We start from the raw sequence: 14,394 nt of genomic DNA, 5'->3' as shown, positions 1-14,394 counted from the left end.
TGTTGTTTTCTGTTGCATTTGTGTTGTTCATGGTGGGTACTTCTCCTTCCAGGAAAACTTGTGAGATACAATGGCCTTGTACTGCCAAACACAGCAAATAAGTAGCCTGGCAAATGCCAGCAAACTCAGAGAAGGAACACCATGGAACCTGCACAGGGTTGCTGACAAGGTAAATGTCAACATCTGCCCCATCACTTGCCCTGCTTTCTTGTTCTTTGAAGCTTATCTTTAACTTTGACTTCACCTGAAGCAAAAGCTTATGAATGATTAAGCTCATTTAAAATTCTGTTTTCCATCCCAAGAGGAGTTGGGTAAGCAGCATGTGGTTCTTTTTTGCACATGGTGTTGAGGGCAAAGTTACAACAAATAACATACAGCACATGGGCTGGCTTGTGAGAATGTAAAATTAAATTAAAATAAAAGAGAATTTAATTGTCAGCAAAATCCAAAGAGCTGAAGCCAAATGATGAGTGTGATCGGATGATGGCAAAAGAAGTATTGACTTTCAAGGGCACACATGGCAGTGGCATTTCCATTAGTTTGGGGAGAGCTTGTTCCAAAAGAACTTGAGATACAAGACATTACAGCTCCAGGGTTGACTTCTTCAGAAGATGTCCCTCACCACCCTTGCTTGATGAGGGGCCTCATGGGATCAGAGTGGCGACCCCTGTGTCCCTCTATGTAGACACTGAGACACCATCAAAACTTCCTGTTTACCTGTCTTCCCCTACCCCCCAAAGGGACTTCACATAGCAATGCCTGCCACCTAGGAGTGTCCAATAAATGTTTGGAGAACACAGGGATGAGGTAGTAAACCAATCAGTCTTTCCCAGGTATAGAGATAGAGCATACTTCAGTGTAATTTATGCAAGTGCCCTGGTTCACTTAACATAGTGCAGAATTGAGTGTGCCAGACAGAGGGGGACTGCAGTAAAAAACGACTCCCAGAGTCCCACTTCCATGAAATTTAGATTCTACATAAGAGGCAATGCATAATAAGACCCCAACCAACTTAACAAGATAATTTCGGATATAAGTGCTTATTAAAAGACAACAAAACAGAGACACTAGAAAGAATAATGTGCAGAGAGAGGCTCCTTTAATAGTCCAGGAAGACTTCTCAGAGGAAGCAACATCTGAACAGAGTTCTGAATAGCTGGAAGGTGCCACAGACCCACAGGGACTGGACATACCAGGAGTAGGAGATAAGATCAGTAATCCTGACATGTTGCTGTTTTGCTGAAGGAACAGGAAAATATGTGTACCAAGAAAGGCCAAAAATAGATCCCCAGGGCTTTGTGTGTTTGTTTTGCAATTTTCATTATGAAAGACAATGCAAAGCATGCATTGAAAATACTCATATTTAGTGTATACAGGTAGCAAAACTCTGGATGGCTGCCTGTATTATATACTCAGAACATTCTGAAAGCTTAAAACATCCTCCTTCAAAGAATGTTAGCAAACAAGAGGCCAATAAAAAGTCACATGTCCTCCGCTTTCTAATCCTTTACTCCACATTTCCTATCACTCTGAAAGCATAAGCAGTTCTGACAAAGCAGATCTTTATCTGCATTTGTAACGATCTCCAAGGCTGCTATAATAACTCCCCCAGCCACAGAGAGTTTTATGAATCCAGCTTTTACTGGATTTGCTACAAATGGCCCGTGGACACCACTGCGTTTTAGAGCTAAAAGGCTTCTTTGAGGTCTGTCAGTCCATTTCCAACTCTACTCTCCCGAGAGCATCTGTGAGTGTGGCCAGTGATAATAGCAACAAGGGATGAGACGGGCCCTGATCATCTGGCTGGGGGCTTTGTGGCTTTATCTCAAACATAAAACAGGATGGAGAGTTTCCCATTACAGATCCATATTGAGCTTGCCCTTGGAGAATTGATCATGATTCACTAATGCCTAAATGCGTCCTGAAACGCTCATAGGCTAGTCTGCTGCTCGGATTAGTATTGAATTGCTTTTCCTTTATGGAAGACTGTGCACCCTAACCAGGAACTTGCAGTCTTCACAGGAAAGGTTTGAACATTCTTTAGCTCTGTGTAAGAGAGGCAGCTTTCAGAAGCACATACTCCACCTTGGAGTAGATGGAAGGATTAAATCTCATCAGGGTATCACCGTCACCCTGATTTTAAACTTTAATATCTCCAAGGGTTTTAACAGCTCTGCCAAAACCTGCTAAGCAGTACTAGGTTGCTCCCAGAGGAAGGGGAAAAGCAACACAGATAGACTTCAGATTTCTCAAAGAGTGCACATACCCAGAAACAGGGTCCTAGGAACCATTTCACAGCACAGAGCATCTCCTGGGGACAGTGGTGAGTGACAGTGAAACCCCAGAATGACAGGGGTTTCTCTTAAGCTGTGAATGAAGTCTGGAACTGTGACCAGACAGGTGACTGTCATCAACCACTTATGACCCCATCATAAGCTCCTTCGATATTTCAGATCCTTTATAAGAGTGACAAGCTCACTTGGTAATCTCTCTCTCACCCCGTACCCTCCCCTCCTCTCTCTCTCTCTCCCTCTCTCTCCATCCCTCCTCTCTTCTCCTAGTTCCCTTCCCCACCCTCCTCTTCTCTTATAAACATGTCATCAACATCCAAGCTACAAATGGCTGGAACACCTGAGTCCCTCCAAACAGGCCCAGCTGCCTCCTGGCAGGCCCAGAGAAACAGAACATCTGAGTCATTCTCCACTTGTGTCCTGAGCCCTTCCCCATGGCAATGCATTGCCTCTGGTCCTGGAGACTGCCTTCCCTCAAACAACTTTTTCTTACAGGTAGAAACATATGAAAACCAACCCTGGGTCTTAAGTGTCCACCACTTCCCACGGGTGCCTGTTCAACCCTGAGACTAAGTCTCATGAAATCATCATGCAGCAGTGAAGGAGGTATGACCACCTCTTTCAATATATGAAGACACTGAAGCTTAAAGAGTTTAAATCACTTGTCTGTGGTGAAATAACCAGGAAATGGGAATTCAGGGTCAAACTGAGAAATGAGAGATTGTGAGCCTGGGTTTCTCACCATGCTGTGTGACTGTTGTAAAGGTGAAGAATTAGATATGGTACACATATATATACACATACTACACATGTTGATATACCTGTATAAATCCTTTGACATTTCATCAAGGCGTTCATCAAAGGTTTGAAATGACACCTGTTTGACACCTGCCTTCCTGGACACAGACCCCCTGCTCAATATACCCAGCACGCCCCACACTTGGTATTTGGAGCTCAGGGCATTGAAGATCCCATAATCCTTCAGAGCTTCTTATAAAGTCATGCATTCCATCCCCTTCGAAACAGAGACTCTGAGCTCTCCCTCGGGGCCTTGAGGACACTGTTCATGCAGAGGCCCCTGGGACCACAATAGCCCATCTTCTAGCAGGACCTCAGGGGCTTGGGAGGGAAGGAGGGGGGCTCCACTGCTGATCACCCAGCCCTGACAGGCCTCCTACCCTAACACAGACAGGATGAGCACAGGCTGGGAGGAGAGAGGCTCTGAACAGCCGAAGCTCTGCTGTCCCGTACAACAGTGGGGATGGGCAGCTGGGCCCACACTTACCTTGAACGATACAGGCACCCAGGTAGGCAGCATCCGAAAAGGAGCAGAGCAGTCGACCATGGAAAATATCTCTTTTAATTTGCAGGTACAAAAGGTACCTGCAATGCAAAAGGAGAAAGAGTCGCCCTAAGTTTTGACTGAGGCCTGGAAGAAGCAGAAGGATTGTTTACGTTTCATCCACCTGGGTCACCAGAACCCTACCTGCGCTGCTTGGAGGGCAAGCAGAGGAAAACTGGGAGGGGCCCCAGGGTTCAGAAAACTTGAAGTGTCTGCAGCCACTTCCAAGAGAGACGGGGAGGATAGAGGAGAGCCACGGGGCCTAGCAGCCACCGTCCCTGGGGGAAAAGTCCCACACTGTGACAACCACAGCCGCCCTCACCCCCGCCAGCACCTCAGGGACAGGCTGCCCGCGCTCTCGGTAGAATGAGGAGTCCGGAAACACACTCAGTCTTACGGAGACTAGTCCCAGTCAATCAACCTCAAAAAGACTTGGTTACAAGGCCAGAAAGCCAGCTCATTGTCAGTGAGAGCTGTCACCTGTTCAGTATCCTCTCCTGCCATCTTCTCCAGCTCAGACCAACCTGATTCTGAGTGACAGGGGCTGGGGTCAGGGGTCGAGGAGCAGGACAGAGGGTGCTGGCTCCGGTGGAAGGGTCAGCACCGTGCAGCTCCAGCATCGCAGAGACTCATTGAGAGGTAAAATCCTTTGAATTTTAATGTTGCAGCAAACTCTATTTTTGAAAACACTGTAGCACCAAACAAAAAAATATGCCTGGCCTGATTCAGCTGGGGATAGGTGGGGGTGGGGTGTCAGCTTGCCACTCCTAGCTCAGGGCATCTCACCACTGTCCCCTCTGTTCCTCCACGCCAATCATGCCCTCTTCAGATCTCCTCCTATTTCTTAGCTGGATTGATTCTTTCATTGAAGGGTCAGGCCGAGGGTCCTTGTCTCTGACTGAAGTAACTTTATAGACGTGTGCAGATTCTTTCTGCTTATTTTACAGTTTAAGTCGCAGAGACCGATCTTTTTCTTTTTTTCTTTCCAGGTTCCTGAGGCCAGGTGGAGGCAACACCCCATCGGTCCCAGTCACTACCTCCAGAACTCAAATAATCTCATCTTTTACTCAGCCTGAAACTGAAGCTCCAGTATTTTGGCCACCTGATGCGAACAGCCAACTCACTGGAAAAGTCCCTGATGCTAGGAAAGATTGAGGGCCGAAGGAGAGGAGGGCATCAGAGGATGAGATGGCTGGATGGCATCACTGATACAACGGGCACGAACTTGGGCAAACTCCAGGAGATGGTGAGGGACAGGGAGGTTTGGTGTGCTGCAGTCCATAGGGTCACAAAGGGTCAGACATGACTGGGCAACTAAACAACAGCAAAGAAGCTTCATGCACAACCCCACTTAGAGGGTCTGACTGAAGTGCTCAGATCATTCAGGTGCTGCCAGCCCACCCCAGTCCCATCCCAGAGCACTGGAGCTCACCATCTCCTGACACAGGGCTGCACTGAGGGGTTCAGTGGCTCCCTGGTTGTTCCATCGGAAGAATCTTTATCTCACACTTGCTTTAGGCCATGACAGTGCTGGGCACTGGGGACACAGTGGAGGCTCAAATGACACTGTCTGTCCCCACATGTGTATGGAATTGTGTGCAGAACATAAAGGTAGTCCCTAATAAATTTCCTGTCTGGGTTAGTGTGAATTTTGTCAAAGGACCCATTTTGTCAAGGACCCAGAGTATATCCCTAAACTGACACCTTTCACACTTTAGTGAGCTTGTGAATTACCCAGAGATCCTGTTAGAATGTGGATTCTGGTTCAGTAGGTCTGGGTGAGGCCCAAGTGTCCAGATTTCTAATAAGCTCCCCAGTGATGCTGAGCTGCAGGCGTATGGACCACACTTGAGTAAAAAGGTTCTAAACCAGAGGTTCTCAGCCTGACTGTGCATCAGAACTACACGGGGGAGCTTTTAGACAATACCAACATGGATCCTACCCAGACCTAATTAAATCAGAATCTTGTTTCTCACCAAAATGTGTACATGAGTTTTCATAGCCGCATTCTTCATCACAGCGAAGCCGAATGCCCATCAACTGATGAAAGGATAAAGAAAAGTTGTATATCCATACAATGGAATATTATTGAGCCATAAAAGGAAGGAAGTACCTACTGATTCCTGCTACAACAGGGGTGAAACTTGAAAACATTAAGCTAAGTGAAAAGTCAGACATAAAAGGTGTATGGACCACGTATTGTATGATTCCATTTGCATAAAATTTTCACAATAGACCAATCTACAAAGACAGAAATATAGCTTCATAACTGCCAGGGGCTGAAGGGAGGGGAGAATGGGAAGGACCGCTTGAGTACTCGGTTTCCTGATGGGGTGATAAAAATGTTCTGGAAAGGGATCACAGTGATGGTGACACAACTCTGGGAACATACCAAGCCCACTGAACTGTAGGCTCTAATGTCTACCTAAGGGAACTAATACTTTTGAAAATCCCAATTGCCTTGGAGTAGTGGTTCTTGGAGGAGGGCATAGCAACCCACCCCAGTATTCTTGCCTAGAAAATCCTGGTGGACAGAGGAGCCTGGTGGGCTGTAGTCCATGGGGTTGCAAAGAGTTGGATATGACTGAGTCACTAAGCGCAGTGGTTCTTAAATTTTAACATGCTTTCCAATTACCTGCAAAGTCACTTCAGTTGTGTCTGACTCTTTGCGACCCTGTGGACCATAGCTTGCCAAGCTCCTCTGTCCATGGGATTCTCCATGCAAGAACACTGGACTCCATGCAAGAAACAAATGGTTTCCATTTCCTTCTCCAACAATTACATGGAGCACTTATGAAAATACAGATTGCAGGACCCTATCCCAGGCCTGGTGCAGAGACCAAGTTCCCAGGTGACACTGTTGCTGTTAATCCAGTGACCTGACTTTGAGGACCAAGGCCCTTGACTATTCAGAATACCAGGGTCATACAAATACTTGAGATGATGAAATCTTTCTTAAAGATTTTAAACTACCAGGCTGAATGCCATCAAGTTTCTTTGCTACATGCTGAATGTATACATTAAACAAAAAGCATTCCTTTCTACGTTTTGGTGAGTTTAGCAGTGAAAAACAGTTTCAAATAAATATTCACTCATAAATGAGAGGTTTGGGTTCTGATCCCATAACTCAGATATTGAGTCTGATGAAAGCTTCCTGAGAAAGAAAATCAGCTTTCACAACAGCTGAGATTGGGTCCTTGCTCAAATTAGCAAACTCTAGAGATAATCATGGATTATTATGGGTTCCACATAATCCACTGAGCCTTGCAAATAGCTTCAGGTTCAGATACTCATTTTTTAATGTAACAGTCACCAAAAAACAACAATAATAATGCATTTACATGTCATCACTCCCTGCATGAAAGAATTAAGCAATGAAAATGCAAGAGGATTGGGGTCACACATTATTATGTCACCATTAATGATACACTTCTCCATCTAACATGAATTTAAAGATGGTTTTTACCAAAAAATTTTAAAGCAATATGCTTTGATTACATTCAATTGTATATAGCATTTACCGAAGCCCTAGAAATCTAAAAGATTGTAAGGTGACTGTGTAAATGGAGAGATAAAAAGGTTAAAAAATGATTTCAAATGTCCTTCTTGGTGACTATTCTTGTTGCTTTGCTCTTTTAAAACTGCTTTTCTTTCTCAGTGTTTATTTACACCTAAGCCTGGTCATAAATGTGATCTTAGCTTCTCATTTATTAAATTCTTCTTAAATTTTAGATTAACTTAACGATAAAATAACATATCAAACAAGAAAAACTAAACTCTTTCAAAATAGGGTTTAAACATAAGTATCTGAGTCATTCCACAGTTTGCAGATTCCCTTCAAATTCTAAGTACAGTGTTAACTCGGAAAAGTCCATTTCTACCTGTGCAAGGACACACTATTATCTGAATTTCCATCAGAGACATAAAAATGTTCCACTATTAATACCTTAGCTATTCAGACAAAAGTAGGAAAATGCTAGCAAATTTAACTGAGTGGGATTTAACTGGAGTTAGTAACTAAAACTTTGTACCCTTTTACTTTCAAAACGGGCTTTTCTCAACATCGACAACAAAAAATACATCCTTAATTTATATTGTGATACATATTCAATGTTCATCCTCCAGAAAAGATTTTAAAGAAAACAAGTGACAAAAATGAGCCATTTTGGCCCCTGATGAAATAATGCCTGGCATGAGTATTTGATTTGATCTTCCTAATTACACTGTTAGCACCCAGAGGGCAGGACAAATATCTCCAAATATGTCTCTCTCTCTCTGTTTATTTATTTAAGTAGCTCATACAACCCTTTCAGAGAGCAGAACTGAGGAAGAACTTAACAAATAAATTATTTAATTTTTCAAGCCAAAAGCAGGCTGAAGCCATGTACCATTTGAATCTATTTGCATGAAATGTCCAAAACAGGCAAATCCATAGAGACAGAAAGCAGATGAGTGGTTTCCAGGGCCAGGGGGATGAGAGAGTGAGTAATAACTGTTCATGGGTACAAGCTTTCTGGGGGTCAGGGGGATGATGACATACTCTGGAACTAGATAATGGTGATGGTTGCCCAACATGGTGAATGTGCTTAATGGCACTGAATTCTGCACTTTGAAACAATGAAAAATAATTTGTTATGTGAATTTTATCTTAATTTTTAAAAAAGGCAGGCCAGTTTGCAAAATGCCAACCTCCACTTACAATGTCCATCATCTCCTTTCCCCTGCCATACCCTACCCCACCCCCAAGCACAAACCTCCACCAATGGCTATGCACAAATTACTAACACAGAAAGGCTCCCTTCCACTGTCACCCTTTGCCACTATGGTGGAGCCTGACTGGCCCCTCATGGATAATAAAGATAGCACAACCCCCAAGAACCCTACACGTGCGTCTGCACACAATGATCAGGGCCAACTGCCTTTGCTTCTCTTCTGCGCTTGGACCCACACAGATTATTCTGAGAGAAGACTAGATGCAACGACTTTTTGCGGTCATCAAATCAAAGCCTCATTAAGAGCTAAGCATCATATCAAAGCTTCATTAAGAGCTAAGCACTAAGAACATGGGCTCTTCTTTATCCACCGAGCTGGCCCTCCTGGGACCCTGCTCAGTGGCACTGCCAAGGCCGCTTGTGGAACCTCCAGAAAGTAGACTATTTGCACGTGGCCGCAGCAGAAGGAGACAGGAAGCGGGGAGGCCCAAGAACTAGAAAATGCAAATAGCTGGGCTGAGGACACTCTACAAAGAGAGGGTAGCTGGCTCCACCGTTGGTCGTATAGCAAGTGGAATGTGGGATGACAAACATTCCATTCTGTCAAGGGATCTTTTCCCTTCCAGAAAATCTTAGATCCCAAAGATAAGTCCTAGGGGCTGCACTGGCTATGAATTTGCCCATATCCTAAAGACAGTCATCTTCTGTTTATTTTTAGCAACCCACTGTCAGATGTTTTCAGGGAGCAGCTCCTCCTTATACCCACTGCTTTTTTGCACAGTTAATTACACTCCTAATGACAACGGTTTGAAAACTCCCAAGATAATTAAGTGCAAGAGAAACAATTCCAAGCCAAATACTGAGCTGAGGCGCCTGCTTGGTGGAGATGCTCAGCTCTAGGAGGAAGACTCAGAGGCCCTGGCTTTGGTTCAAGGGGTGCGTTAAACATACAAACAAACAAACAAAATACCTGGTGAGCTCTTCTTTAATCTTCAAGGGTTCATGTGGGTAGAATTTCACTCTAAAGCACATGGTGTATGGTGGATGAGCTGAAACATCATAAAGAAAAAGCATGAGAAAAGCAGCAGAAGACCATGAACTCAAACACACACAGGCGAGTCAGCCATGCAGCCTTCCACTCTAGCCTGGGGGGTGGGCAGGAGGAGGATTTTCTGAAAGAACAAAAAACAGCAACAGCGACCACAAAACTCAATGGAAATGCTTGACAAGACGCCTAAAGCAAACCAGGTACAGGCAACCTAGTCAGTCAGAACAGCTTTCCAGGTCACGGCTCCTTCCTTCTCTCCAGGCCACAGCTTCAAAGAACATTTTCTCTTCCAACTCTTTCCACTCTATTCTGACAGATATATTGTTCATAAGGACCACTCAGGACTTTGGCCTAGTGAAATATTTTTTTAGCCTGTGAGATGGAAAAATGTCACCACACATGACTAGTTTTCCCAAAGTGACAGTGCCTTTGAACTAAAATCAAGATTCTTAAAATGCAGTCTGCCATGCACAGATTCTACTCTGTATAATTTTACTATTATTTTAGTGTTATCTACCAATGACGCAGTCGCTTGCATGAAAAGAAACACTTTTATAACTTCTAGCTTTGTCTGAATCAAAATGGCTATATGTAGACTGAAATTCTGGTTGAGGTTTGTTGATTCTGGAATGCACTACTTCCATTAAAATATCCAGAACTCAGTAAGCTCCCAAGGGGATTCTATAGGATTTCTGATACCTTTAACTATAAGACCACTGTTGACCAGCAATGTTAACCTAATGAATGCACACAAGTATAGTAAGATACATTTAGATTTCAGTTAATATACAAAATTAGAATCTTAAAATCAAAGAAATACGATGGTTAGTATTATTATTTCTATGGACCTGACATTATTATTTGTCTCTGAATCACTGTAGTGCTTGAGATCATCTCTGAGTCTACATCCAAATGTGACTATGAAACAGCATTCTCTTCTGTCTCAAATCCTCTTTCATAATAAGCAGGGGTTAAATCACCAGTCCTATAACATCTGGGACTATTCTGTATGTAGACAAATTCTTTATGTAGAAAGGACTATCAGCATCAAAAATGAATGTATAATGAGGATAATTTAATCTGGAAAATAATTATTTAAAACAGTTTGAAAGAAAGCATCCAAATCCCAGGAAAACATAGCCGCATCTTGCTGGATATCTCAGCAAAGAAAAACTGATTAAAAATACACACACACACACACACACAGGTGTCAGAATCCTTTACTAAATGCTCCACTTCTCCAGCAGAAACTAGCAAATTTCTTAACTGAATTGTTTGACTTAACTGTTTCTTAACTGACCATGTGTTCCCTACATTTAAGAAAGGGAGCATTTTTCTGGAGCACTAGGGGAAAATATACACCTCTTATACAGCAAAGAATGAAGAAAAACACAAATGGATTCTTTCACAATATCTAGAAACTCAGTTTTGATTAAAAATATTTTATCTTTACACATTCCCCAGATTTCTTTTAATTTGTTTAAATCATCATCTCTAAAGAATGAAAACTAATAGTGTTTTTAATGATTAAATGTGTCCTTAATAGAAAGACTGAGACAGTTGTTATATAAGCAACAGAGCAAAAAAGAAAACAGCATTTAAGAAAGGCTTTTTCTCTTTTCTTTCTTCCTCCTTTTATTAAAGTCCTCAAAATTAATACATGTTTAAGTACAACCAAAGAAGCTAGACAGACAGATGACAGTGAGATGAAAGAGATAGATAGATGGATGCCGACAGACAGACAGATAAGCCTTCCCCTTTCACATTCCTTCACTTTTGTCTCCATTCCTGCTCTTTCTGTCCCCCAGCTCCCCACCCCACCCCAGACTCTCCAACCACTGTTAACAACCACTTCATCTCTAGGCTTCTCCACTTTTGCCATCCTCACACATGATGACACAATAAGTAGTTTTTTCATATAATTTATTCTCACAAAATGAGATCATACTATGTATGTTTCTCTTATCTCATTCAACTATCTTGCCCATCCATCTAGGACATTAGGTACAGATCTAACTCACTGTCTATAACAATTGCATAACAGTTCATATGATACACTAGAATTTACTCATCTATTCTTTTTTAATTATTCAGGTTGTTCCAACATTACAATACACACATTCTATAATATATACCATATGTATTATTGATATACACAATAATGAGGTATATCACTGGGGGCTTCCCTCATAGCTTAGTTGGTAAATCATCTGCCTGCAATGCAGGAGACCTGGGTTTGATTCCTGGGTTGGGGAGATCCCCTGGAGAAGGAAATGGCAACCCACTCCAGTATTCTTGCCTGGAGAATCCCATGGACAGAGGAGCCTGATAGGCTACAGTCCATGGGATCACAAGAATTGGACACGACTTAGCAACTAAACCACCACCATCATCATTAAATGCAAGTGTTTTTATTCCATATATCATTAACTATTTCATATATTATTAAATATATATATTTTAATATAGACTCCCAATATTTGAATTTGGGGGAATAAAATCAGCTGACTGAAGGCAAATAGAGAAAAGGAGGCTCACAGAAGGTAGACCCAAATGAGAGCTGTCATTTTGTCTTCTACCTGGTCAGTGTATTTCCTTGTCATGCCCTAGGCTTGCTTCAATAGGTATCTGAGCTCATTGGATACAAACTGGGATTTGCATTCCTCCTAAGGGACCACACAGTGAGGCTCAGAGGTGGCCATCTTTGAATTCCATGACTGTAGGCAATCCTTTCAGCCATCTTTGTTCCAAGACCTGAGGCTTCAGAATGATATAATGCTTCTCCCACATGGAGAGCCCTTCCATCATTTGAAGACACAGCTCAAGGTCCTTCTGAACCTTTTCTAAAATAAACATCCTGAGGGACTTGCCTGGCAGTCCAGGGGTTAAGAATTTGCCTTCCAACACAAGGGATGTGAGTTCTATCCCTGGTCAGGGAACCAAGATTCCCACATGCTGTGGGGCAAGTAAGCCTGCACACCACAACTAGAGAGGCCACAAACCACAGCTCCTGTGCCCATGTGCCACAGCTAGAGGAGCTGGCACGCCATGATAAAAAGCTCACACTGCCAAAAGATTAATACAAATAAAATAAAATAAATATCCCCAGTTCTTGTAGCTGCTCCTCATATGGGAGCTTCAAGTGCCCTCACCCTGGATATGTTCCTGCCTCCTCTGTGTTTCCTCAAGCCTGGAGCCCCAGCAGTTGCCAGAGCTGCTCAGGTGAGGGGACCATCACAGGCTTCATTTTGAACATAACTGTTGCTCCCTATCAACAGCCTCCTCTCCATGCTGATTCACTCTGAGTTTACAGCAGACCAACAGCTGTAATTCTTTTCATATATGTTGCTGCTAAGTCAGACAGAAAAAGTCACTAAGCTCCTGCCATCTCCCCCTCCATTTTCTGGGATGTGATCATGGAAGAAATTAATACAAGGTTCCAGTGGTATGCTCACCACTAGACCCCTTATCAGAGAAGGGATGCCAAGCAGGTAGCAGAAAAATCAGGAGGTGGCATTTTTCTTGTTTTTAAATAATTTTACTTATTTAATTTTTGACCGGGTTGGGTCTTCACTGCTGTACACGCTTTTCTCTAGTTATGGAGAGCAGGGGCTACTCTCTAGTTGTGGTGCTAGCTTCTCATTGCAGAGGCTTCTCTTGTTGTGGAGCACAAGCTCTGGGGTGCTTAGGCTTTAGTAGTTGTCACTCCTGGGCTCTAGGGCACAGGCTCAATAGTTGTGGTCCACAGGCTTAGTTGCTTTACAGCATACGGGATCTTCCCAGATCAGGGACAGAACCTGTGTCTCCTGCATTGGCAGGCAGACTCTTTACCATTAAACCACCAGAGAAGCCTAGAGGTGGCACTTTTCAAGTCTGAAATTTTCTACCCATTTTCTTCTACCATCATATATACCCCTACTGTGGTCATGTTGATCCAGCATCATTGGCCCTGTGTTGCCAACAAAAGAAAAAAGTTTTCCTACAGGTTAAAAGAAGTGCATGATCTTGACATAATGAACCACAGGTAGTAGCAGGCTCCTCCTTAAAGAACACAATGAAGGCTGTGGATGCAAAATTATATCATAGAGCAAGAAGTAAAGCTAAGGAATGCTCCTTCACAGGGCTGGAAGAAGCTGAAAAGATAAATAATTTCCCCCTAAAATGTTGATCTGGTTATAGATGACAAGATTTATGAGGGTTTGGACCTATATGTCTTATTCAGCTTTCCAGCCTCAGAGTTGCTTATTGATAAAGGATTAGTTCTCTCCCTGTCTAGATGAATTGATGAATGATGATGCCCAACCTCTGAGGCAGATGTTAAGGCAAACAGCCAAGTGCTGCTATCACATTCATCCCATTAGAACACTGGTCTAGAAGGTCCACACTCTGAGTCACTACAGCAATTTCCAGGATTTCTATTTTGAAAAATCTCAGGTCCTACAAATCAACCTCTGCCCTTCAACAGCTGGAATGGATTCAGGGACTCTGGAGTTGGTTACAATAGCTACTTCTAGTGGGAGGATTAATTAATCAACAAAAATTTTGAGTACATGCTAGGTATCAGGCACAGGTTTAGATATAAACAAAAAATTCTGTCTTCAAGGAGGACACATTCTAGTGGGATAAACAGATATAAAATGAAAATAAATAAATGAAGTATGTAGAACATTTGAAGCTCATAACTGCTATGGAGAAGAATAAAGAATTTAAGGGAAGACCATCCCCATCCGTGTTACCTTTTCTCATCTCCACACAAGCAAATCCACCAACCTAAGTGCAATTCTCTTTATTACCTTCTAGAAAATTAAACAAGGGGAGAAATACAATTATGTAAAATTTTAAATCATTAAACCCCAATGTGTTGGCAGTGGTTTAGGGTCAAAAGCTCAGATTTGGAGCACTGGCAGACACCCCACCAGCTGCATAAATGCTGGAAAAGGAGCTTTTCCAGGCTCCAGCTGACAGCTGGTATGTGCTCCCTGGGACTAATCTAAGGTCAAA

The 14,394-nt window shown here is 42.9% G+C and overlaps 1 protein-coding gene across 3 annotated transcripts in view; it reads right to left on the bottom strand.

Moving 5' to 3' along the window:
- FRMD3 (FERM domain containing 3) overlaps positions 1-14,394 on the bottom strand; it is a 356,347-nt gene that overhangs the window by 119,712 nt on the left and 222,241 nt on the right. For all 3 annotated transcript variants that reach the window (XM_061163769.1, XM_061163768.1, XM_061163767.1), the window contains exons 4-5: positions 9,316-9,394; positions 3,577-3,674 (exon numbers count right to left, since the gene is read on the bottom strand). In XM_061163769.1, coding sequence (XP_061019752.1) covers positions 3,577-3,674; positions 9,316-9,394 — 177 coding nt within the window. The remainder of the gene's footprint in view (positions 1-3,576; positions 3,675-9,315; positions 9,395-14,394) is intronic.

This window comes from Dama dama, chromosome 16, assembly GCF_033118175.1.
Source record: "Dama dama isolate Ldn47 chromosome 16, ASM3311817v1, whole genome shotgun sequence".
NCBI lineage: Eukaryota > Metazoa > Chordata > Mammalia > Artiodactyla > Cervidae > Dama > Dama dama.
Note: the sequence above shows the minus strand (reverse complement) of the source record. Positions and strands in the feature narration are given on the sequence as shown.